Here is a 21951-nt window from a genome sequence, read left to right as displayed (position 1 = left end):
TCGAGGGTCAAGGATGCAGCCCCTGCATGTGCCGAGTTCCTTGTCAGCCAGACAGAACCGGAGGAACAATAATAAGGGCGGATCCTGGCTGTCAGAGAGTGAGGGTCGTTGTCATTGATCGATGAGACAGAGAAGCAAAAGAAGAAGCGGTTTGCGCAGCACAGCGGTGGGATATCTCTTCACAGAGCAATCGCAGCCAACGGCGCTGCATCACATGTGCATGGTGGTGTGGATCCAGGCCATCGACTCCGCATTTTCGTGCCGTGGACGGGGCGCCCACGTGTCCATGCGCTCGCCATGCGCCTCGGTCGCACAGGACAAAGCAGTCTGAAGAACAAGACACGACTCTCTCCTATTGAACCCCCACCGCAATCCAGACCGTCTTCTGCTCGACAGCCGCCAACAAGGTTTGATAACACGCCCGGGATGCTGGCAGTCAGCGGGATGCACCTGAATTTCAGCGACTGCTTCTTTTGACTGGGAGTGCCCTGTTTCGCAATACGGGCTGCTATAATAACACGCCAGGTAGGAGGCTTGGACAGAGGCTGCCACAGTCTGGCCTGGTGTGCTACTCGAGCGACAGCCCTCTGCTGTGTAGAGACTGTCATGACCTGAAGGGGCTGTCGTGTCAACGCCATGGCGCTGGTGTTCAGAGATGGTCTCCTACTCAGGTGCCACAGACCGCTCGAAAGCTGTACCACTACTTCTCCACTGACTCTTGTTCCCGATTGGTGATCTCTCCCAACGTCGCGTACGTCGCAGACAGGACCATACGCTCACAATGACCTCTCAGACACCGAGTCGCAAGCAGACTCGTGGCGCGTCAAAGACAGCAGTAGCCAAGTGCGTTGATGGGCGCTTGACATACGACTCAGGGAGTGAGACTCATTATTGAAGACTCTCCTCGCCTTCAAGCACGAATAGCAGTTCGAATTTCCATCCACGACGCAACAAATCCTTCTTCACAAAGAAGAGGTGCGTAGCAGCAACTCCGCCGCCCACCAAGACCACCAAAAGATCATCCAGCAAATCTCTGGACACCGCGAACGCGAATGCTGAAAGCAGTCCCTTGAAGTCGTTCTGGTTGCGGGAGATGGTTGCTTCCAACAAACCTCCAGAGACTCTTGAACTGAACTCTCGACTCGAAACACATGTCAGAACACAGGAAACGACCTACGCTGGACGCTAAGAACGGATACGTACGATCGTATCTATGCCAAATAGGAAGAGCCACACAGGCAAAGTGTCAACAACACCGGGAACCCTCATCCGTATCTCTCGCTCGTTTCCCTCGCCGATATCCCTCGCCGGCATTCCTCGCCGTCACCGCTCACCAGTAGCGATTGAGAGAAGTTCATCAGTGGGATCTAGACTCCAATTGAAAAGCCATCGTATATTCACAATCCAGTCCTCACCCATCTCCAGTCCCCAAAACCTCGCGAATCACTTCCCAACCTCCCGTCAACCCCAAGCCGAGACTCCAACCACCAACCCTTCAAAAATGCCGCGCAACATCCTGTCCATGGCACTGCTCGTCACGGCCGTCCAAGCCGTCGCGATCGACCTCTACAACGACTCTGGCTGCAATCTCTTATACGAATCGCTCGACACCCCCTCAAACGCCGGCTGCACCAGCCTCAACGCCAACGGCGAATCTATTCGAGGCGTTGTCCTCAAAGGCGGATTCACGTCCTCGTGTTTCCTCTACTTCTACTCGGACGCGAGTTGCAACGATCACCAGCTCTTGCTTTCGCAAGCGAACGCAGACAGTACGTAACGTCAAGCCCCTCTAGCTATTCCTGCGGTGTTTAATGCTCATCGATGCTTTTCTTCCTCTCTATCTAGCCGGCCATTGCATCAGTACGAACCAGAATTTGGTGGCCTATACCGCGCAAGATTGTTAGATAGTCCTTTGCAGTAGAAAGTGACTCCTCGAGATTCTAAGAAAAGGCGATTGATTCAGCCTCTATGCTATCTATGAGCAGCATGTAAGAAAGGTCTCTGACATGACTGTGCTCGAGGAAGGTACCTACAGCTATAGAGATCGGAAAAGAGATGATGTAGAAAGGCTTGATTAATCTCCTGTCCAACACCAAAGAAATCCACCATTCACACAATCTACTAGCTCATGAGCCGCCACTGTGCAACAAGGATTCGCCATCGCTAATACCAGCCTTGTCGCCCACATGGTCGCCTTGGAAAGGATCACCTATCATGAGGACGTTAACTATATGCACTGCGAGCAAAGGTTGCCGTGGAGTTCTGACCGTATATCGGGTGGACGAGTAAGCCAGGCTCAAACATATTGAAGGTTCGTTGATCGACCCATTCCCTCAGATGGTCCCAGTCGACACACTGATGCTTCCCATCGTCCTTTGCGAGGGGTAGAGGATGCCTGGATCCGCGTTAGCCAAGGCATCACTGCCACAGGCCTTGTCAAGACTCACTCCGTGCCCCAGTGGTATAGTAGAAGAGTCGGGTCGCCATTGCACTGGATCGATTGGCGGAGCCAGTCCAAGCAATGCTCTACAAGCCGATCAATCAACACACATCCCTGATAGTTATGCTCTTCCCACCGTAGACTCACCAGTGTGGTGCTTCAGGCGCCGGAGGTCATCGTCGCTCATGTCATCGTAATAGAAGTCTTTGTGTATGAAGTGATGCAGTCGCTGAACACAGTGGAGACCATGGAAAACGGCGAGGCTGGCGTAGTACCCTGAGCCATCGGCGAGCTCGATCAGGCTGTCATCTTCGGAGAACGTACCCAGCTCGTCCTTTGTAACACGAACATTTTGACCTATTGCAATCACGTCAACAGGTCGGATCCACGCATTTTTCTCCTCAAAGGGAGGATATCCTACCACGCATCAGCGCATTCCAAGCGTCGTCAAGTGAAGGACGCGGGTCCCCGATGATATCTCCCGGCTTCGTTGGATTCAAGGTTCCATTCGGCAGGTAGATAGAACCCAACTCAAACAGTCTCTGCTCGTACCGGATGGCACTCTGAGCAGGAGCTTTTGCAGGCTTGATATCAGTCGGTCGAAGTCAACCTTTTTCCTCGGAGTCGTACTCACAGAGAGAACTCTGCCAGCCTGTTCGAGATTCTGCTCTTATCAGGCCAAAGTAGTGAATAAAGACCAAGACATTGAAGGCTACACATGAGATGTGCAGAATCATGAAGAGGATTTGTCTTGTTTCTCGAGGATACTGGTGCGTATCCCGTGGTCTTTGGAGTTCCTGACGGTCCTCTCCATATTGGTCGTGGGAATCAGTACGTCCCACTAAGGGTTCCTGCACAGAGTAGTCTGACTGCTCTACCTTTGAGAATCTGGACATGGCGCAATCGAGGTTCCGCGGTAATTGTTTCAATCGTTCACGTTCAAGGTCGTGGGGACTCTCAGTGCAAACGGTCACATTGAACGTCAACTTGCCATGCGGAATTTCGAATAGAGTCTGCTCGAGTCCTCTGACAAATCTATCGTCCATCGCCATCGCTCAGTCCCATATCTGCGGGCTTTCGCTCTCGACTACCTCGCTCCTTCGAATTCCCGTCATGCAGCTAGTGCCCATCCTTTTCCCTCACGACTAGCATTCGCAGTTTTCCCTGGAGATAGTCCGTTGTCTCAATCCTTCGCAATATCCAATACGACCTTCCTCTGTTGGAACTCTGATCCACGATTGTGTTATCGTTGATCGACATGGGCTATGGCCTCGCTGTTGAGCCGAGAATCCACGAGACGGAGGTTCGACGAGGCTGCAGACGGCAATCTGCTGCTTCTTCAATTCACTTCACCTCACACAGCCCTTGCACGCCATACGTTCGAGGAAAGTCGAATACGAGAGACAGTACAGAGACACTCAAGCTCACATCTCGGACAATGGCTTCCCTTGGCAATCTGCAACCCTACGCAGACAACCACGAAGAGGAATGGTACGAAGGCGACACGATGCCCAAACCCAGCAGCAGAAGAAGACCAAGAGACGAAGTACAACACCTCAATATCATCGCTCGCGTCGCAGTAGGCCTACTGGCCGTTTGGGGGCTTATATCGATCATAGAACAACTTTATGGGGCTCTCGCACCAGTATATGTCGTGCGGGAACCAGCAAGGACCATTGCGCCAGATGTCTATAGGCCTGACACCTTGGAGCCTACCCTCAACCTCTGCGACTGCGGAGCTAGCATTGCGGAGGCGCTACAACGAGGCTGTATGTACGATTCCCTCGCGGCAGCCTGGCTTCCCGCCCACTGTCGAGACGACGATCTCACGGCCGAATTCGACATGGCTGGAACCGACCCAGACGGCTCGTGGCCATACTTCGCCGATGGTGACGGCAAACTCGCTATCAACAAAACACAGGTCGCGGCGCTGGGAGACGGAGAACGGTCGTTCTGGAGCACGAGGAGGTGGCATCTAGCGCATTGTGTCTTCTATTGGCAGAAGTACGTTCGGATGAGGGATACGGGAGTGGTTATGGAGAGGAGATTCGACAGCATCGAGCATGTTGAGCATTGTGCACGGTTGGCGTTGAATGAGCATGCGGATCCGGGGATGCTCATCGATGTTCAGGTGGTGATGAACTCCGCGCCGGGTAGATAAGGACATTTTTATGGTTCGTATATTGCAGTGAATTCAAACTTGAGGATCTGAACGGAGGTATCTCCTCTCGTTTATCGAATGGGTCTTCATCGTTTGGCAATAGCATAGTCTCAACTTTCAAGGAGACATCGAGCCCCTGAACACGGACAGCGGCAGTGCAGACATATCCCAAGAGCAACGTGCATGACTTGGAGCTGTGTTCCCTGAAGGATGCGTTCACTGACAAGAAAATTCATGTCCAACGTTGAGTGTATGCCATCTGCGTGCCCCAGAATTGCGTTTCCCTGGGTCGCCATATGGCCGATTGCACGATTTCGCCCAATCCAATTTCGTGAATCGTAGGAAGATCACGCCATGTCTCCTTGTCCACATACTTCCCAGCCGAAGCCTCCCGTGCATCACCTTCCAGATACAGCAGGTCAATTCCGTGTTCACTTGCAGTGTGCCATCTCGAACGAGCCTAGACTAACCTAAGCTCTAGTTGCATTGATTGTCGATGGACCTTCACATGAACATGAATACTGGGACGACCGATTGGATTGATAGGCAAAGTTCCGACGCGGGACGTAGGTAGTCATTGCCAACGCACAGCATCAAGGGAGCGCTGTAACGTTGGGGCCAATGGACTGACTCTCGACATCCCATTGCCTACCACCTGCCATTCCTGGCTATCCATTGTCGGGCTCCCTCCTCGCAAACCCTCGAATTTTCCTTCGCGCATGTCCATAGTCTGCCTGCTGATCAGTCCTTCGCTCAGCGCGTGTGACAGAGCGGACGGTGGAGCCGTACTGAAGCATCTATTGTAACCCGTGCAGAAGAAAGATAAATTGCTCGAAACCACCCACGACTACAGCTCATCACCATTCGAAAAACACCTTCAATCAACAGCTTCGACTAGCCGCAGAACATCAACAGCTCTTCGTAACCTTCGCAAACATGCAGCCTCAGCAAATTCTCGCCTTGTTGGCTGCTCTCAGCCTTGGAGCTCAGGCATTGCCGAAGCCCAGTCAGTACATCCCTATGATAACGGACGGAATATCAATCGTCTAACGTAGCGTACGTCTACAGTAGAGACCACAGCAATCACAGATGGAGACTCCGACGAGGCCTGGAAGTTTTCGACGGCCAGGCGTGATGCTCTGGCAGATGAGGCTTGGAGTTTTTCATCTGCCAAACGTGATGCCCCAGCTCCCGACGAATCTTGGAGTTTTTCATCTGCCAAACGTGATGCCCCGGCCACTGCGGATGAGGCTTGGAAGTTCTCAACAGTCAAACGTGATGCCCCTACGGATGAGGCTTGGAAGTTCTCAACAGCCAAGCGTGATGCACCAGCTGCCGCAGACGAGGCGTGGACGTTTTCGAATGCCAAGCGTGATGCACCAGCTGCCGCGCACAAGGCTTGAACGTTCAGCTTTCTTTAAGCTGGACTTCCACGTGGGCTTCGCCAGGACCCCAAAGGGAGAAGCTGCGAAGGACAGGGGGAACATCTAGGGCTGCGTGTACGTACTGGGTCCAACAAGCCAAGCACTGTGACTGAACAGCAAGTTGATGGAGAGATTGGAAATTTCTTTTATGTGCAGAGGCCTGCCTCATGGATATTTAGAAGATGCCAGATAACACGATCATTTAGAATACTCTTCTTGGTGGAACTACGCTTTCACTGCTTTTGCATCCAGTATTCAATCTTTTCACTCATTGAATCGCCTACGGATGTATGATCGGGCCGAGGCATTGCATTGAGTGAGGTCTGAGAAAGGAGAAGATGCCTGAGGCATTAAACAAGGCCGTAGGCCCGTGCGACTGTGGCTGATGCAGAAATGCATCTTTTCGAGAACATGAACACAACCTCCTCTATCTACGCTCTTATTCGACTGGACTCTGGCAGCACTCAGAGTGCATCATCGTCGCTCGCCTAAGAGAACACTTCAGCAGAATGAAGGCTGCGAAGTTTCAGAAAACCATTGCAGACGAAGCACTGGCTACCCATCTCACTCCGCTCCACACATGCCTCAGGCAGCAAGCTCTGGTATAAGAAGTTTAAGTCCGATTTACCCACGGGAACAGACCGAGTACCTGGCACAGAACCTCCACCACGGGATCCAACAGATGGTTGTCAAGAAGTCTTGATTGTCCAGGGAAAGACGATTGCGCCATGGCGCGGCCTGCATAGTGCGTGCGACAGAAACCAACCGCAGGAGATAAGTAGGTACGCTGTGATTGCAGTACCCGTGCAGCGGCGACTCCGAAGCGCGAGGCAGCGAGACGATTGTGTGATCGGGGTTACGGACGAGTACAGATAGTCGGTCTTGCAGCGCAGCGCAGAGGATCTGAGGTCGTTGCAAAAGGTCAGGTAACAATCCCCGACCAGTGGGAAAAAATGCTCCAAGTTGATCGGGATGGTGAAAAGACCGGTCGACCTTCGCTGCGGCGTTACAAGCGTCTTGCCCCTTTCCTATTGTAATACCCCTGACGCAGCTTGGCCTGCCCTTCTGTACGTTCTCTTCATGGTCATATCTTCGCATGATTATGCTTCTATTCATCATCTGAGCCCTCACAGTCATTGCTATCATCAATCAGCCGTGATGCGGCTTTCGCCTCCCGGGATGCCAGTGGACGTGGCAGTGATACATCTAACCCATTCATCAACGATGGCAGTCTTGCCAAGTGCGTTCAAACGCCTCTGACGAACGATTGCAACTCAGCACAGACAGCACCGAGTGGCGATGTAAAGTTGTACATATTGATGCGAATGGGGCGCCTCACAACAAATCGACCGCTGTTCGCGCGCGATGGGAGGTACGTGCGGGAGGTACGTGCTCTACATATAGGAGAACGGTACGAGAAAGGTGCCTGTATCAAGCCAATCGTTCTTTCCACTTCACCTAAACACCGCCACCCAGCGAGTCTCCGAACGCCGCAACCATCAAAATAAGTCTAGTGAATGCATCCCTCGAACAAATCGGGTACTAGGTATGTGTATGGAGCCTTTCCATCCTCTCGGAGACTTTCACTTTGGCGTATACGGGTCTTGGCATTCGTCTGAGGAGACGACATGTCTCCAGACGCTCTCCACGAGGAAGACTACGATGAGGCTAAGAGAAAAGATAGGTGGGTATACAGTTAGATATAAGGGATCACAGGATCTAATCCGAGTCTCCTTCAAAAAATCTCATACAGAGAACAAGCTTTTCCTTACCAAAACCACAACACTATACCACAACACCACAGCACAGCAACACCACCAACCCCATCTCCAAACCAACCCCATCCTCTCCAATCACAACCACAAAAAAATGCCACCCCCAACCTCACCCCCAACCCCTCTAACCCCCACAACCCTCTTCTCCGCCCTAGTCCTCGGCGCCGGCCCCGCCGGCCTAAGCGCCGCCCTCTCCCTCAGCCGCCTCGCGCACCCGGTAGCAATCTTCACCACCGCCACCTTCCGTAACGAACGCGCCCAGCACGCCCACACGATCCTTTCGCGGGACCACACGCCGCCCGCGGAGATCCGGCGGGTCGCGAGGGAGCAGATCGAAGCGTATGGCACGACGGTGTTCATCGAGCGGGGGGTTGTCAAGGCGAGGAGGGTGCATGGGGGGTTTGAGGTGGAGGATGGGGAAGGGGGAAAGTGGAGGGGGAGGAAGATTGTGTTGGCGATGGGGGTGAGGGATGTTCTTCCTACGCGGATAGAAGGGTATGTGGAGAATTGGGGGACGAATATTTATCAGTGTCTGTTTTGTGATGGGATTGAACGGTCTGACAGACCTGCTGGTTTGCTTGGGTTTCCGAATGCTATGGCGGGGCATAATGTGGGCATGATGGTGCAGATGGGATGTCCGAATGTTACGATTTTTGGGGATGGGGAGTTGGAGGTGAAAGATGAGGCGACGAGGAAGGCGTTGGAGATTGCGAAGTTGAAAGGCGCGGTGGTGGACGAGAGGAGGATTGAGAAGCTTGTGAATCTTGGTGAAGAGAATGGGGTTGAGATTCGGTTCGGGGACGGTTCGAGCGAGAGGCTTGGGTTTCTGGTTCATAAGCCTGATGTTGAAATCGTTTCCCCGGAGATCGCTCGCGGGCTGGGTGTGGAAATCATTGATGATGGATTTGGTGGTCAGATGTTGAAGCGGAACGAGCCTTTTGGGGAGACGAACGTGAAAGGCGTCTTGACTGCCGGTGATGCGAGCATTTTGATGCGGCAGGTGACTGCGGCCATGTTCCAGGGTGGCGCGGCTGGTGCAGGAGTGCATTTCTTGATTTCCCAGGATGAAGAACGGGAGCTTGAGAAGAAGTTGCAGGACTCGAAGGCGTAGACAGGAAAGAGGCTGCCCAACGCCGTGGGACTCCTTGGTGTTAGCTTTGATAGACGTGGGATAGAGAGGAGAATACATCTGAGCGCTTTGATCATCCATTGGCGTTGATATCCATTTCTGCATTCCAGAGTCTACCTCTCAACCACTCCAGGTGTCGGTGGGCCAAGCACTGCAGGCGGTACGTTCTCCATTCTCGCTCCGAGAGCTCTGCATGAGCGAGAGGCCACAGTATCAGGGCATGACTCTTAATATCCGCGTCAACATGCAGCCAAAATGTGGATCTGGCCATACATACCCTGACCATCCATCCACAAGTGTCCATATCCGCAAGTCTCTTGCCGTTTCCGCCGGTCGCATGTTGTGCTCTGCTCTGGTCCGCTCTGCTCGCGCGCCGCACCGGTGTCCAGTAATCCATCCCCTCTTCCCCTCACCTACACATGCTTGGTCGTCCCAATCTCCGCTCCCTTCACCTTGGTCCAATCGATACTCCCATCCAGCTCCTCATCCACCAAGCCGCAGACCACGACATTGTCTCCTCTTACCATGAACAATCCTCTCGGCTCCTCCTCGCTCTCTTCCTCCTCGTCGGGGCTTCGAATCACTCGCTCCACGCAGTTTTCGAGGGCGAGGTTGGTGACTTGGTCGCAGGAGATGAGGTTGCCGACCATGCAGCGGCCGTCGACGAGGATGAGGCAGACTTTCTCTGTAGGAGTAGATTGAACGAGTTAGTGATCTTGCACCGGCACTGTTGTAGCGCTTTGTGAGCTGGGTGGTTTTTGGTTGGATGTGAAGCGCGGCTCTTGTGGTAAGACTTACTGTTGAGGTAGCTGTTCAGCGACATGGTGTCGGCGATGGGATGTCGTAGTAGCGCGTAAAGCTCGATGTGTCTGACTGCTTGAAGGGTTGCGAGGGGAGGGTCACGGTGGATGTTGTCGCGAGTGCATGTCGCGCAGAGAAGAGAAGAAGTCGAGAGGTTTACGAGACTGTTCGCAAGCTTCGTGGTGGTCTGTGCGCGACCACCAACTCTTTTGCATTCCACAGCAGCAGCGTTATAGCTTGGGGGCAGTCATCTTCTGCCATCTAGCACATAGCGGCTAGTCTAGTAGTACAGGTAGCTGCTCATCGTATCCACTCATCTGCTTTTCATGGCCCTTTTCCGAGCATCTCCTCTCACAAAAATCAATTAAACGCCAACAAGAGACGTCCGCCGACATCTCTGTTCATGCAATTGCGTAGCAATGAACACCATACCGTCCCTTCGCCGTCGCTTTTCCCACCTGTAGCTCGCTGATGCATTTGGCTGCTCAAAAACTTGCGCCATGTCAATGTTCACTGTACGCCTTTCCAGATTGTTGTAACCCCCTCTCCAGTATTTCGATGGAATCTCGATGTATGTCATGTGCAATGTCAACTGTATCGTAGGAAGGCACGGCGCTACTGCCCATCCTTGACAGTGACGTCCTCACTCTCTTGCTTGGAGTCGGACAATGGTTCTACTTTGGGCTCTTCCTTGAGCTCAGAGGATTCCTTGGCTGCCTCCGGTGTGGCATTCTCCTTCTTCAATTCGGTCGTGTCTGGCGCAGTCTTCGCCGGCTCGGTCTTGATGGCTGCTGCAGTCCCGTTGCTCGCCGGAGACGTCGCAGGCGCATCACCTGCAGAAGGCTTGGGCTTGGCTGGACTTGGTTTGGGGCCTGCGCCGCTGTCCTTGCCGGATATCTTCTTGTACATGTCTCGAAGCTTATTGCCAGACACGCGCTTGTCATTCGACTTCGACTGTGGCCAGTGATGTTCAGAGACATACTCCCAGAGTTGATCTTCCAGAGAGTCTTGAGCGCGTTGGCGGACCTGCGTGTTGATATGGTTGCCAATAGCCACGAGACCTTGCTTGATCAACTTCAACCGAGCGTCGTCATCCGGTATCCGCTTCTTCGTAGCGCCTGAAACCTTGATCAACGTAGCACTGATGGGATCCAAGATCTTCTGGGCCCGCTGTTGAGCCTCTGACAGCGGCTTCGACGTAGCGCCGTTGACGTTCATCGGCGAGCTGCCGTGACGCTGGTGCTGTGGTCTGCGTTCTTCAGAAGGACGGTGCTTGCCCGAGCCCTCACCCAGTCTCCGATGTCCGTTTGGAGACCCATGGCCCATCCGACGGTCCATGCTGTTGCGAATGTCGGACTGGTGCATGTGTCGACCATCACCACTGTGCAGTTTCCGGTGGCTGTTAGGTCCTGGACTGCCGTGATTTGGTGTTGCCATGCGTCCGTGGAATTGCCCGAGGTGCTTGCGATTGTTGCGGTGATGGTTCTCCAGTGCCTTCTTGGCCGCGGCGTTGGTGCCGTTGCTAGTCTTGTCCTTCAACACACTGATCAGGTAGTTGGCACGACGCACCAAATGGACGGCGCCCGGGGACTTGGCCACTTTGCTGTCTTCGCCACCTTTGTTTCGTTCCTCTTTGGCACCGACCCGATGTTCTTCGAGGTAGAACTTGTCTGTCAAACCAAGATCGGGATCATCACGAATAGGTACCCAGGCGCCATAGCCGTGTCTTGCGATTCCAACGCAAAGCATGCCGTCCTCCTTTGCACCCCAATCGCAGGTGTATGAAGCAGGCTTGGAGGCCTCTGGAATTCGGAAGTTCCTCCAGTCGGACATGCCGTCGACAACATTACGGACCATGCGCATCTCTTCTGGCCGCTCTGTGAGCGTCTGCGCATTCAATCGCTTGACCCCGCGGAAGTCGAAGAGGACAGCCTTCTTCTCCTTTTTGGTCACTGCCTTGTTGGTGGTACGCTCTATTTCGGCCAGGTGGTCGGCGTGCTCCTTTTGCAGGCGAATGGCGGTGTCGATGATGTCCTGGAGTGTAGTCCTGACGACTTCGGCATCGCGTCCAGTGAGCCGAGCCTCCTTGATGATCTCCTCTTCCTTTTCTTCGATCGCACCAAACCGTTCGTAGGCGCGGATGAGGTGCCGGCACTCTTTCTCGCCCAACGGCCGCCTCGGGTCTGCGCCGTGATCCGACTCGTCGTCACCAGAGTCGATCTCTTCGGCGGGCATCATGTCACGGGCCCGTTTCTTTGCAGCTCGCTGTTCTCGACTGTCGTCGTTGGCAGCCTTTCGCTTCCGCGGCGCGTTTTGCTCGATCATGCTGTCAAGGTAGTCTTGTTCCTGCTTCTTAAGCTCTTCCTCCTTGATCTTGTCGAGCTCATGCTTTGGAATGATATCATCCCACTCGAGATCGATCTTGACGTCGGTGTACTCGAAACTTCGCAGGAACTCCTCGCCACCGTCGGTGGTCATGCCTTCTGGCTGCTCGGTCTTGTGTTCTTCTGCGTTTTCGAGCACAGCGTCAATATCCAATTCTTCAAGCTTGCGCTGATTGCCTGATTGCTCAAACATCCTTTGACCACGCTTCTTGAGAATGCGAGAGATGTCATCCGAAGAAGTTGGCTCAATGGAGTTGGCGCCCACCCTGGCCATCCTGTCGCCCAACTCACGGGCATCTTTGTCTGTCACGCCGCGTTGGATTGTGATGAACTCCAGCATGAGCTTGTTGCGCGCTCGTTCAAGCACCTCCTCTTCGACCGTGTCTTTGGAGACCAGTCGGTAGATGGTGACTGGATTCTTCTGACCGATACGATGAGCTCGTGCCATGGCTTGGAGATCAGCCTGTGGGTTCCAGTCTGAGTCGAAAAGGATGACGGTGTCCGCAGTCATCAGGTTGATGCCGAGACCACCCGCACGAGTGGACAGGAGGAAACAGAAGTCCTGGCTGTCGGGGGCATTGAAGTGATCAATGGCCATACGTCTTGGGCCTGCCGCGATTGTGCCGTCAAGTCTTTGAAATTGGTAGCCACGAAGGGTCAAGTAATCGCCCAAGATATCCAGCATCTTCACCATTTGGCTGAAGATGAGAACACGGTGGCCATCCTTTTTCATCTTGGTGAGCAGTTGATCAATGAGCATCATCTTGCCACTGGAGGTAATGAGGGCCTTGAGCTGCTCCTCGCGCTTTGCGTTGTCACCCAAGATGCGGTCTTCTGCATTGGGAAACATGAACGGATGGTTGCTGGCTTTCTTCAGCTCCATCATGATGTTGAGCAGTGATGTTTTCTGGGCTCTGGGGCCAGCATTCAATGCGGCGTAATTGCGAGTGAGAATGTTCTTGTAGTACTCCAGCTGCACGTCGGAAAGTTCGACACGGATGATCTTCTCAGTCTTTGGTGGCAAGTCGTTCTCGACCTTCTGCTTGGTACGGCGGATCATGTACGGCGAGATGGCGCTGGTGAGCTCCTCGAGCTTCTTGCTGGCATGCTCTGAGGTCAAGTCGATGTTCTCCTCGACGTGGATCTTGCCAGGCATGAGGAAGTCCATCAAGGCCGACAGCTCGCTCAAGGTGTTCTGCATGGGGGTTCCAGTGATTAACAGTCTGCTTGGGGCGCCAAAATCCATCAATTTGGCGTAGAGCTGAGACTCGCGGTTCTTCAGACGGTGGGCCTCGTCGACAGCCATGAATTGCCACTTGAGCTGTGATAGGAAGGTCGAGTCCGCTAGAATGTACTCGTAGGTCGTGAGGAGCACGTTGAACTTGACCTTCTTTGTGTTACCATCGACAAGGAGCTCGTACTCACGGATGATCTTGCGAGCTGCTTCGTTGCCGTTGTACACAACGTAGTTCATATCGGGAGTCCAGTGGTTAAAGGTGTCCGCCCAAGCGGGCATGGTCGACAGGGGCACCACAACAATGAATGGTCCTTGCTGACGACGATCGTTTTTGAGCCAGTCCATGAAGGACACGGTCTGTACAGTCTTGCCGAGACCCATCTCATCTGCGAGAATGACGTTGTTGCCTTTGCACCAGTGATGTGCAAGGAAGTTGAGGCCGTGTATTTGGAACTCTCGAAGTTGGCCGCCTTTGATGTAGTCAGGCTGATGTCGGAACGGCTTGTAGGGTGCTCTGGTGTTGAGGTTGGATTCGTTCTTGTCCGAGACCGGCAGCCTGGCAGAACGATCGAGGTAGCGATCGATCTCAGTCTGGGCCACCTCGCTGACAAGTGCCGCAGTCTCCCAAGTGCAAGAGTCGTAGAAGAGGGCCTTCCACTTGACAAAGTATTCTGTACCCTCTTCGCTCTCTCTTGAACCGATGACACGCTCGACTTGAGTGTAGTCATTGAGCGAGTCTAGGTATGATTCACGATCCAGATTCCATCGCTCTTTCTCTTCTGCCGGGAAATCGGGATCCTGCTTCATCTCAAGCTCTGCCTTGACGACCTTGCGGAAGTAGTTCTCGAGTCGCCGAAATCCACGGTAGGTTGTGAGGTCGGCCCATGGATGCCATGTTGCGTGATAGTGTGCTTGGCCTTGCCATTTGATCTGAGGAGAGTGTCAGTGAATGCTCAATGCCCACGTGATATGGCAGGTACTTACGTAGAATTCGTAGTCTTGCTTGCCAGGATCTGAAGGGTCTGTAGAGCATGGTCAGTAACGCGAAGAAAGTGGTCACCATCTCGATCAAGTACGCACCTGCACCCTCCTTGAGCCTGTGGTTGAGCACTTGGTCGATGGCAGCGGTGTTCTCTTCGGTGTAGGTCCAGTAATTGGGAGTCATGTTCTCCGTGTCCTCTTCGTCACTGAGGCCAAGGTCCTCTTCTTCATTGTAGTTGGTGACCTTTGCAGCGCGACGAGTCGAGAAGCGGACCTCACTCAACTGAGGCGTACCACTACCAGAGGCAATGGCCTGCATCTTTTGTCGTTGCTTTTTGGCGAAGGTGCGGCCGCGCTGGCCTCCGTAGGTGTCATCTTCTTCGGACTCTGAACCTGAGGCCGAGGCAGGTCGAGACGACTCTCGATCATCACGAGCGGAAGCTATACATGTGAATCAGTATGCATTGGGTGGCCAGGGGTAAGGAGTGGCATTGCGAACGTACCAGGACGACCACCAGTAATCTTTTGGCGTTTCCGCCGTCGGCCGGTGTTGACTTCGTCTTCGTCGTCTTCTTCTTCATCGGAACTATCGATCTATCCGGACAATTAGTATCATGTGGTCCACTTGTCTAGTGTTGAGCACATACCACTCGCCGAGCAGGTTTGGCGCGGCCCTGGAGACAGCAAGTCAGCAGCGGAAAAGTATGATTCAAAAGTCGACACGTACGCTGCGTCTCAGACCATAGAGCTCTGGATTCTGTTTCATATACTCTTCATCATCAACGTCGGCCTTTCGCTTCCCTGATCTTGAACTGGACTCAGACGACGAGGCTGCATTGTGAGCCGCGTCAGCCTGCTCCGGCGGAGGCGTTACTTCGTCGAAGTCTGCGTCCTCCTCGCCCGGTGCATCCTCATCTTCATCAAGCTCAGAGGTTGCCATGTCGTGAATGGCATCATCGTCCGAGTGTGCACCATCTTGTGGTGCATCTGGTGATAAGGTTGTGGTAGGAATGTCGTTTGTCTCGGACAGATCGCTCTCGCTTCGCTGCGGCTGGGGAGAGGGCTTCAATAAGTCGGCGTCGGCATCGGCTTCTGACGAGTGACCATTGGCGAGAGACATGTCGTTGGACGGAGGCGGTTGGGTAGGTAGGAGTAGAGGCCCCGCTGTGTTGAGAAGAGGTCAGCACGATATCTCAGGATTCAGCAGGCACCGCGAGCTGAAATTTGGCAGGTGCGTCCGCAAGTACTACGCGACCCCATCCCCCGCCAAAACGACACAGGTTCCAGGGTATGATGGTATGATATCAAGTCCGACCGATAGAGATGGGTTCGTGGTGGATGGACGGGCGTCGGGCGTGGCAGGTGGTGGGTGGCATCCGGCAGCAAACGACTTGTTCTGAGCGCTTCGGCGGGTCGAGAATATCGGATACGGCTTGCTATCGGCGTCTCGGAGTATACTGAGGCGGTGGAGTGATGATATACGCTAGATATGAGGCTCCTTTGATGGCTGACCTGGCAGGCTGAGATGGGACGACGTGGGCCGAATTTGCTGCAGAAAAATCACAGAAACAAAGAGGGACTGTACTCACAGGCCATGGTCACAGTGGCCTCGGTCGGCGCGGTATCCAGAGAGCGGACGGTGTCGAGGGTGGGTGAATGGGTGGAGGAAATGGGATGTCCAGACGAGCACGAGCAACGAAGGCCGTAGCCGCGACTGTGGCAGCGGCCGAGCGTCGATCGCAGAAGTCGTGGGCAAGTGCTTGGTATCTTCGCTGGTAGGCAAGGGTGGTCGACGGTGAACGATCCGAGTGATTAAAGGTGCGATGAGTTGAAAATGAGTGGTTTCGGCGATTTCAGTGGTGTTGCCAAAGTGGGTGTCGCAAAAAGTGAAAGGTATAACAATTTCATGGGCGTGACCCTTTGAATTTCGAGTCCCAGAGGCTTCTCAGGCACGCACCAGGCCACCGCACCCCACCAGCGCCGGCCTATAGAAAGGCAATCAATTCTTGCGGTCAGCCTCCACGCACAGCAAATCGCTGCCACCTGCGACTTCACCAAATTTTCCCCCATCACCACCTTCACGGCCAGCGGCGCCAGCGACAGAGCCCGCCCTTCCGCGTGCAACGTCCCGTGGAGCCCGGCTGCTCGTCTTTGATATTGTCCACCGCTGTCCGCCCTCTGCCCCGCCAAATACCGCCCACCACCAATTCAATTCACCACCACACACCGCAACCATGAGCGACAAACTGACTCGGTGCGTGGAATAGTCCAAGCCACATGACAACGACTGACACCACTCCGCAGTATCGCCATTGTCAACTCGGACAAGTGCAAGCCCAAGAAATGCCGGCAAGAATGCAAGAAGTCCTGCCCCGTCGTGCGGACGGGCAAGTTCTGCATCGAAGTCGCCCCCGACTCCAAGATCGCCTTCATTTCTGAACGCCTGTGCATTGGATGCGGTATCTGCCCCAAGAAGTGCCCCTTCGACGCCATCAACATCATCAACTTGCCCACCAACCTCGAGACCCAAGTCACCCACCGCTACAGTGCCAACAGTTTCAAGCTGCACAGACTTCCCATGCCCAGACCAGGACAAGTGTTGGGTCTGGTGGGAACCAACGGTATTGGAAAGAGCACGGCGTTGAAGATCTTGGCTGGCAAGTTGAAGCCCAACTTGGGCCGATATGATGATCCGCCGGATTGGGAGGAGGTGTTGAAATACTTCAGAGGATCTGAGTTGCAGAGTAAGAGAATGATATATGATGAGTACTGGACTAGGCTGATGTGGGGACAGACTACTTCACCAAGGTTCTCGAAGACAACCTCAAGGCCGTCACCAAGCCGCAATACGTGGACCAGATCCCCAGGGCAGTCAAGGGTACTAACAGGTCCGTTGGCTTCCAAATCACCACACGATCTCAAGTCGACAAGGAGAGGCTGGAGGAGATTACGGAGACTTTGGGTAAGTTGACGTCGAGACAATGGCGATATGAATATTACTCTGACATCCTTCGCAGAACTCAAGCAAGTCTGGGACCGTGATGTCGACCTCCTCTCTGGAGGAGAATTGCAACGTTTCGCCATTGCCATGGTCTGCGTGCAGAAGGCTGATGTGTATGTTGGGATTAAATGAACCTCGATCGAATTGCGCTGACCTTCGCCACAGCTACATGTTCGACGAGCCGTCATCCTTCTTGGATGTCAAGCAACGTCTCGCAGCCGGTCGTATGATCCGCAGCCTGCTGCGTCCAGACTGCTACGTTATCGTCGTCGAGCACGATTTGTCCATCCTGGACTACCTCTCCGACTACATTTGCGTTCTTTACGGAAAGCCAGCAGTCTACGGTGTGGTGACCGCCCCCTTTTCGGTCCGTGAAGGTATCAACATCTTCCTGGACGGCAACATCCCCACCGAGAACTTGCGATTCCGTGACGAAAGCTTGACTTTCCGTGTGGGTGAAGCAGGCGAGGAGTACCTTGTCGACAAGTCCCGTGGCTACTCTTACCCCAACATGACCAAGACCCTTGGTGGCTTCAACCTCACAGTCAACAAGGGTGAGTTCACCGACTCAGAAATCATTGTCATGATGGGAGAGAACGGTACCGGAAAGACGACATTCTGTAAGATGCTGGCTGGTGCAGAGAAGCCCGACGACGGCCAGAAGATCCCGCAGATGAACATCAGCATGAAGCCGCAGAAGATCACGCCCAAGTTCACCGGCACCGTCCGACAGCTCTTCTTCAAGAAGATCAAGGCGGCCTTCTTGAACCCACAGTTCCAGACCGACGTCTACAAGCCGCTCAAGATGGACGACTTCATCGACCAAGAAGTCCAGAACCTGTCCGGTGGTGAATTGCAGCGTGTCGCCATCGTGCTCGCCCTGGGCCTTCCAGCCGACATCTACCTCATCGACGAGCCGTCCGCCTACCTGGACTCCGAGCAGCGTATCGTGGCCGCCCGCGTCATCAAGCGTTTCATCATGCACTCCAAGAAGACGGCCTTCATCGTCGAGCACGATTTCATCATGGCCACTTACCTCGCCGACCGAGTCATCGTCTTCGACGGCCAGCCATCCATCAAGTCGCGCGCCAACACGCCCGAGAGCTTGCTCACCGGCTGCAACAGATTCCTGAAGAGCTTAGATGTCACGTTCCGTCGGGATCCAAACACTTACCGCCCGCGTATCAACAAGCTGGAGTCCCAGCTCGACAACGAACAGAAGGCTGCAGGAAATTATGTAAGTCACCGAGTCACCACTCTACTCATTGTTGCCCAAACGTACAGATTCGCTGACTTTTGTGTGCGCGCAGTTCTTCCTGGAAGACGAATCTTGAAAGTCGCCGCCAAGGTCTTCTTCATCATAAAGAGGGTTATCCCTCTCAAGAGAATCGGCACCAAGCGTCGCCGCTACGTCAAGAGCGGCGCCGATGAGGCACTAGAGCAGCAAGCTGGTGAGGATCAGGACGACGATGAGGGCATCTTACCGCCTGCAAAATCAACTCCATCGCCTTCGTCCGTCGGCTCGCCAGGAAGCTCAACCTTCTCGGAAACCAACGACTTGTTATGTCACGATGTGATGATGATGATGAGTGATGACGATGATGAGCTGGCTGCTTGATGCTTGTCAGGAAACACTGCTGCCGCCGCGTCACTCGAGTAGGGAGGATGTGGATGAGATAACTTGTGATACGCTGCTCACCTCCAGCGAATCACGAGTTCTCGAAAGGGGAGGGCAGGGAGGATGAAAAGCAGATTGACATGAGTTGTGGTTGTTTTTATGGATTAGACCGCGCGCATGTTGACTGCGCAGCTGAGAAACGTACCGACTGTAGTCACTCCTTTCAATCCTCTCGGAACCAAAGGAGTCGTTGTTTGTTTTTCTTTGCTTTTTGTTATTGCATGTGTTTCTGCTGTGATGTGATGCCTCAGTCGCAGTTGTATCAAGCAGCACCAAGGAGTGTAGGACGTACGCCGCGAAAGTTTCAAAAACACCTCTCTCTCAATCATCATCTCCCCACTTTCCTTTCAATGACAGACAAAAGTTCTTGCTGGCTTCTTGTGTCGCCCGCCGTCCTTCAAAAGACGTTCGCATGCCTTGGAGAGTCTCGGTGCTTGATGTGGGATCCTAGCCAAATGTCCATGTTAGCGAAAGAGTATGTCGGCTTCTTCTACTGAAGCCATCGGTGGTCGGTCGCCTTGGAAAGTGTCTTCTGCCCTGCTCTGCTCAGCTCAGATCTCCTCGATCTCGCCTTCTTCAGAACCGCTCTGGAGAGCTGGTGCTTCCTCCTTGAGGACACCCTCAGGCTCAGGCGAGCGGGTGCGGCGGTCGCGTCGGGTTCTCTGTCAAGCAAGGTATGTCAGCCATCATCAATCCCTCCTGAACGTTTAGGTAGAATACGCACCTTCTGATCCCGCCTGCTGCTCACGCTGCCGTCCGAGTCCCGGCGCTTGCGAATCGATCCGGGACGGCTTCCGACCACATCATCATCTCCATAGTCCAGAGTCTTATTCGTGTTCTTGTCACGTGGGTCTGCACGATCGATGTAGTTCCTCTCCCGCTCTCTCTCCCTCTCACGTCTCTCCCAGTCGTAGAAATCGCGAGGATCCGGTCTACGGTCCCGCTCGTACCTATCGTCGCGGCGAAGTGGAGACAACCCGAACGACGCCTTCCTATACTGTCTCTCCCGAACTTCTTGCGCCTTACGCCGGTCGGCTTCGTAGGGGTCGACCTCGGGCGTTCGAGTGCGGTGCCGACGGTCTCTCTCGCGGTCTCTATCGTCACGTCTCGAGCCGTTTCTGCGATCTAGCTCACGGTCGCGCTCACGGCGGGCTCGCTCGCGTTCGTGATCGTCTCGCTCCTTAAGGCGACGCATGTACTTGTCGTAGGCACTCTTTCGCATGTCCTCGTCAGCTGCTTCGAAGTCCCGATGCCCAGCAAGCCGCTGTGCGACTTCTTCGTAAGTGTCCTCGACACTGATGGGAGGCTCGACCCTCTTCATGGCCGATCGGATTACATCGATAGTGTCCTTCTTCTGGCGCTCAATGTCCGCCTTGTTCGCCTCGTTGCGCTTCTTGATCTTGTCCATGAGTCGATCAAAGATCATGCCGATCTCGTCATCTTTGAGGTAGGAAGTCTTTGGGTGGGACTGCATGACCTCGACGAATTGATCGAAGGAAGTATCCAGCGTCATCTCCCAGCGCCGCTCCTCAAGTACATCAAGAGCATCATTGCGCTTTGACCGCAGCTTGCGCTCTTCGTCCTCGACCAAGTCCCAGAACAGGTTCAAAGCATCACTTCCTGGCCTTCCAAGGTAACCCAAATAGCGTTCATCTTCCGCAATCAGCGGACGTACATCTTGCCACTTTGAGCCGGCCTTGATCTTGCCCTCCTTGAGCTTCTCGCTGAGTAGTTGCTTGAATGCGTCGCGAGCCTTCCGTTCCAGGCGCTTGCCCATTCGCTTCTCCTTTTGAGTGGTGTCGTTGGCGAGTCGCTCCAGTGCCTTCATGTGTGATTCAAACGAGTTGAATACGTCGACTTTGCTGAGCGTCCTGAAGATGTCATCACTGACAAAACGGTCGTTGTTCATGATCAAGTCTTCTGCATCGGCCCATCGAGTGTCAGGATCAATGATCAGCACTTTCAGCATGCTGTCAAGCTCTTGTTGGGCAATCTTGCGCCGGGCAGCCTCGTCCTCGACGTGCTTCTTCTTCAACTCGAGAATGTAGTCGTCGAACATGCGCCGCTTCTCATCTTCGTCGCCTGCACTCTTAAACACCGCCTCCCGCTCGATGAACGGTCTCGCAGTCTTCCATCGTGTATAGTGCTTGATCTCCTCGTGGGTCGTGAGCATCTGCCGGAACTCCTCTTTCGTCTTCTCCTTCCGCTCCTTCTCTCTGGTCTTTTCTTGTGCGCGAACTTCCTGGCAGTACTTATCGAACGCCTGCTTCCTCTCATTTGGGTCCTTAATGGCACGATAGTCTCGCTCACGGACAACGAGGCGAAGGGCGTCGTTCCACTCTGTGTCGGGGGTGACGTTGTGGCGCTTCAGCAACTTGAAGAAGGCTTCTTCAGCTGCCTCTGCAGAGCCGTATTCAGGTTCGTCGGTCTTTGCAGGCATTGGGCCACGAAAGCCCATGCTCTCCTGTCTGCTCTCCCACGGTCTGCCTCCGCCGCCGCCGTCTCGTGGACCCTCAAAGCTCGGTTTCTGTGGCAGTCCATGACCGCGATCTTCTCTCCGCGGCGGGCGATCATCTCCAAAACCTTGCCTGCCAAAGTCAGGTCGACCGCCACCAGCGACAAAGTCAGAATGTCCGTTAGCTTGCTGTCGCTGTAGCTTCAGCTCTTCCGGGATCTCCCATCTGGTCTCGCGTGTGATTTTGTTGTAGTAGTACGAACGACCATCTGGTGCTTTGGCTTCACTCCAGTCTGCTGCGCTGCCGCCGGAGGGCGTTGCAGGCGTAGCAGGTGTCGCAGGGACGTCAAGGTCTGCCGGCTTCTCCCAGCTCGTCTCCTTCGTGGTCTTGTTCCAGTAATATGTTCTGCCGTCCGCGGTCTGCGCGGCGGCCCAGGCGCTCATGTTGTTGGAAATGCACAGGCGGGTCGACGTTTAACAATCGG

General features: G+C 54.1%; 8 protein-coding genes across 8 annotated transcripts; 4 read left to right on the top strand and 4 right to left on the bottom strand.

Annotated features, from left to right (window-relative positions):
• Positions 1-781: 781 nt before the first annotated feature.
• Positions 782-1777, top strand: M409DRAFT_58456 (uncharacterized protein; the record flags this gene model as incomplete). The annotated part of the gene is made up of 3 exons (XM_033813915.1): positions 782-843; positions 898-975; positions 1225-1777. 3 exons carry the CDS (start codon positions 782-784, stop codon positions 1775-1777), a joined length of 693 nt encoding a protein of 230 aa, XP_033663251.1.
• Positions 1778-2126: 349 nt separating this feature from the next.
• Positions 2127-3336, bottom strand: M409DRAFT_27366 (uncharacterized protein; the record flags this gene model as incomplete). The annotated part of the gene is made up of 6 exons (XM_033808547.1): positions 2127-2209; positions 2268-2395; positions 2448-2526; positions 2588-2797; positions 2862-3014; positions 3075-3336. 6 exons carry the CDS (start codon positions 3334-3336, stop codon positions 2127-2129), a joined length of 915 nt encoding a protein of 304 aa, XP_033663250.1.
• A 542-nt stretch (positions 3337-3878) lies between these two features.
• On the top strand, positions 3879-4601 carry M409DRAFT_27365 (uncharacterized protein; the record flags this gene model as incomplete). Its single annotated transcript, XM_033808546.1, has 1 exon — positions 3879-4601. The coding sequence occupies one exon, from the start codon at positions 3879-3881 to the stop codon at positions 4599-4601; it is 723 nt and encodes a 240-aa protein (XP_033663249.1).
• Positions 4602-5537: 936 nt separating this feature from the next.
• M409DRAFT_27364 (uncharacterized protein) lies at positions 5538-6004 on the top strand (the record flags this gene model as incomplete). The annotated part of the gene is made up of 2 exons (XM_033808545.1): positions 5538-5607; positions 5670-6004. 2 exons carry the CDS (start codon positions 5538-5540, stop codon positions 6002-6004), a joined length of 405 nt encoding a protein of 134 aa, XP_033663248.1.
• Positions 6005-7894: 1890 nt separating this feature from the next.
• M409DRAFT_69244 (uncharacterized protein) lies at positions 7895-8911 on the top strand (the record flags this gene model as incomplete). Its single annotated transcript, XM_033818196.1, has 1 exon — positions 7895-8911. One exon carries the CDS (start codon positions 7895-7897, stop codon positions 8909-8911), a length of 1017 nt encoding a protein of 338 aa, XP_033663247.1.
• A 431-nt stretch (positions 8912-9342) lies between these two features.
• M409DRAFT_27362 (uncharacterized protein) lies at positions 9343-9752 on the bottom strand (the record flags this gene model as incomplete). The annotated part of the gene is made up of 2 exons (XM_033808544.1): positions 9343-9614; positions 9728-9752. 2 exons carry the CDS (start codon positions 9750-9752, stop codon positions 9343-9345), a joined length of 297 nt encoding a protein of 98 aa, XP_033663246.1.
• A 593-nt stretch (positions 9753-10345) lies between these two features.
• On the bottom strand, positions 10346-15452 carry M409DRAFT_69242 (uncharacterized protein; the record flags this gene model as incomplete). Its single annotated transcript, XM_033818195.1, has 7 exons — positions 10346-10521; positions 10591-14281; positions 14336-14373; positions 14432-14773; positions 14836-14926; positions 14980-15006; positions 15060-15452. 7 exons carry the CDS (start codon positions 15450-15452, stop codon positions 10346-10348), a joined length of 4758 nt encoding a protein of 1585 aa, XP_033663245.1.
• Positions 15453-19562: 4110 nt separating this feature from the next.
• M409DRAFT_69240 (uncharacterized protein) lies at positions 19563-21910 on the bottom strand (the record flags this gene model as incomplete). The annotated part of the gene is made up of 2 exons (XM_033818194.1): positions 19563-19673; positions 19760-21910. 2 exons carry the CDS (start codon positions 21908-21910, stop codon positions 19563-19565), a joined length of 2262 nt encoding a protein of 753 aa, XP_033663244.1.
• Between the last annotated feature and the right edge of the window lie 41 nt (positions 21911-21951).

This window comes from Zasmidium cellare, assembly GCF_010093935.1.
Source record: "Zasmidium cellare ATCC 36951 unplaced genomic scaffold M409scaffold_36, whole genome shotgun sequence".
Classification (NCBI taxonomy): Eukaryota; Fungi; Ascomycota; class Dothideomycetes; order Mycosphaerellales; family Mycosphaerellaceae; genus Zasmidium; species Zasmidium cellare.
Note: the sequence above shows the minus strand (reverse complement) of the source record. Positions and strands in the feature narration are given on the sequence as shown.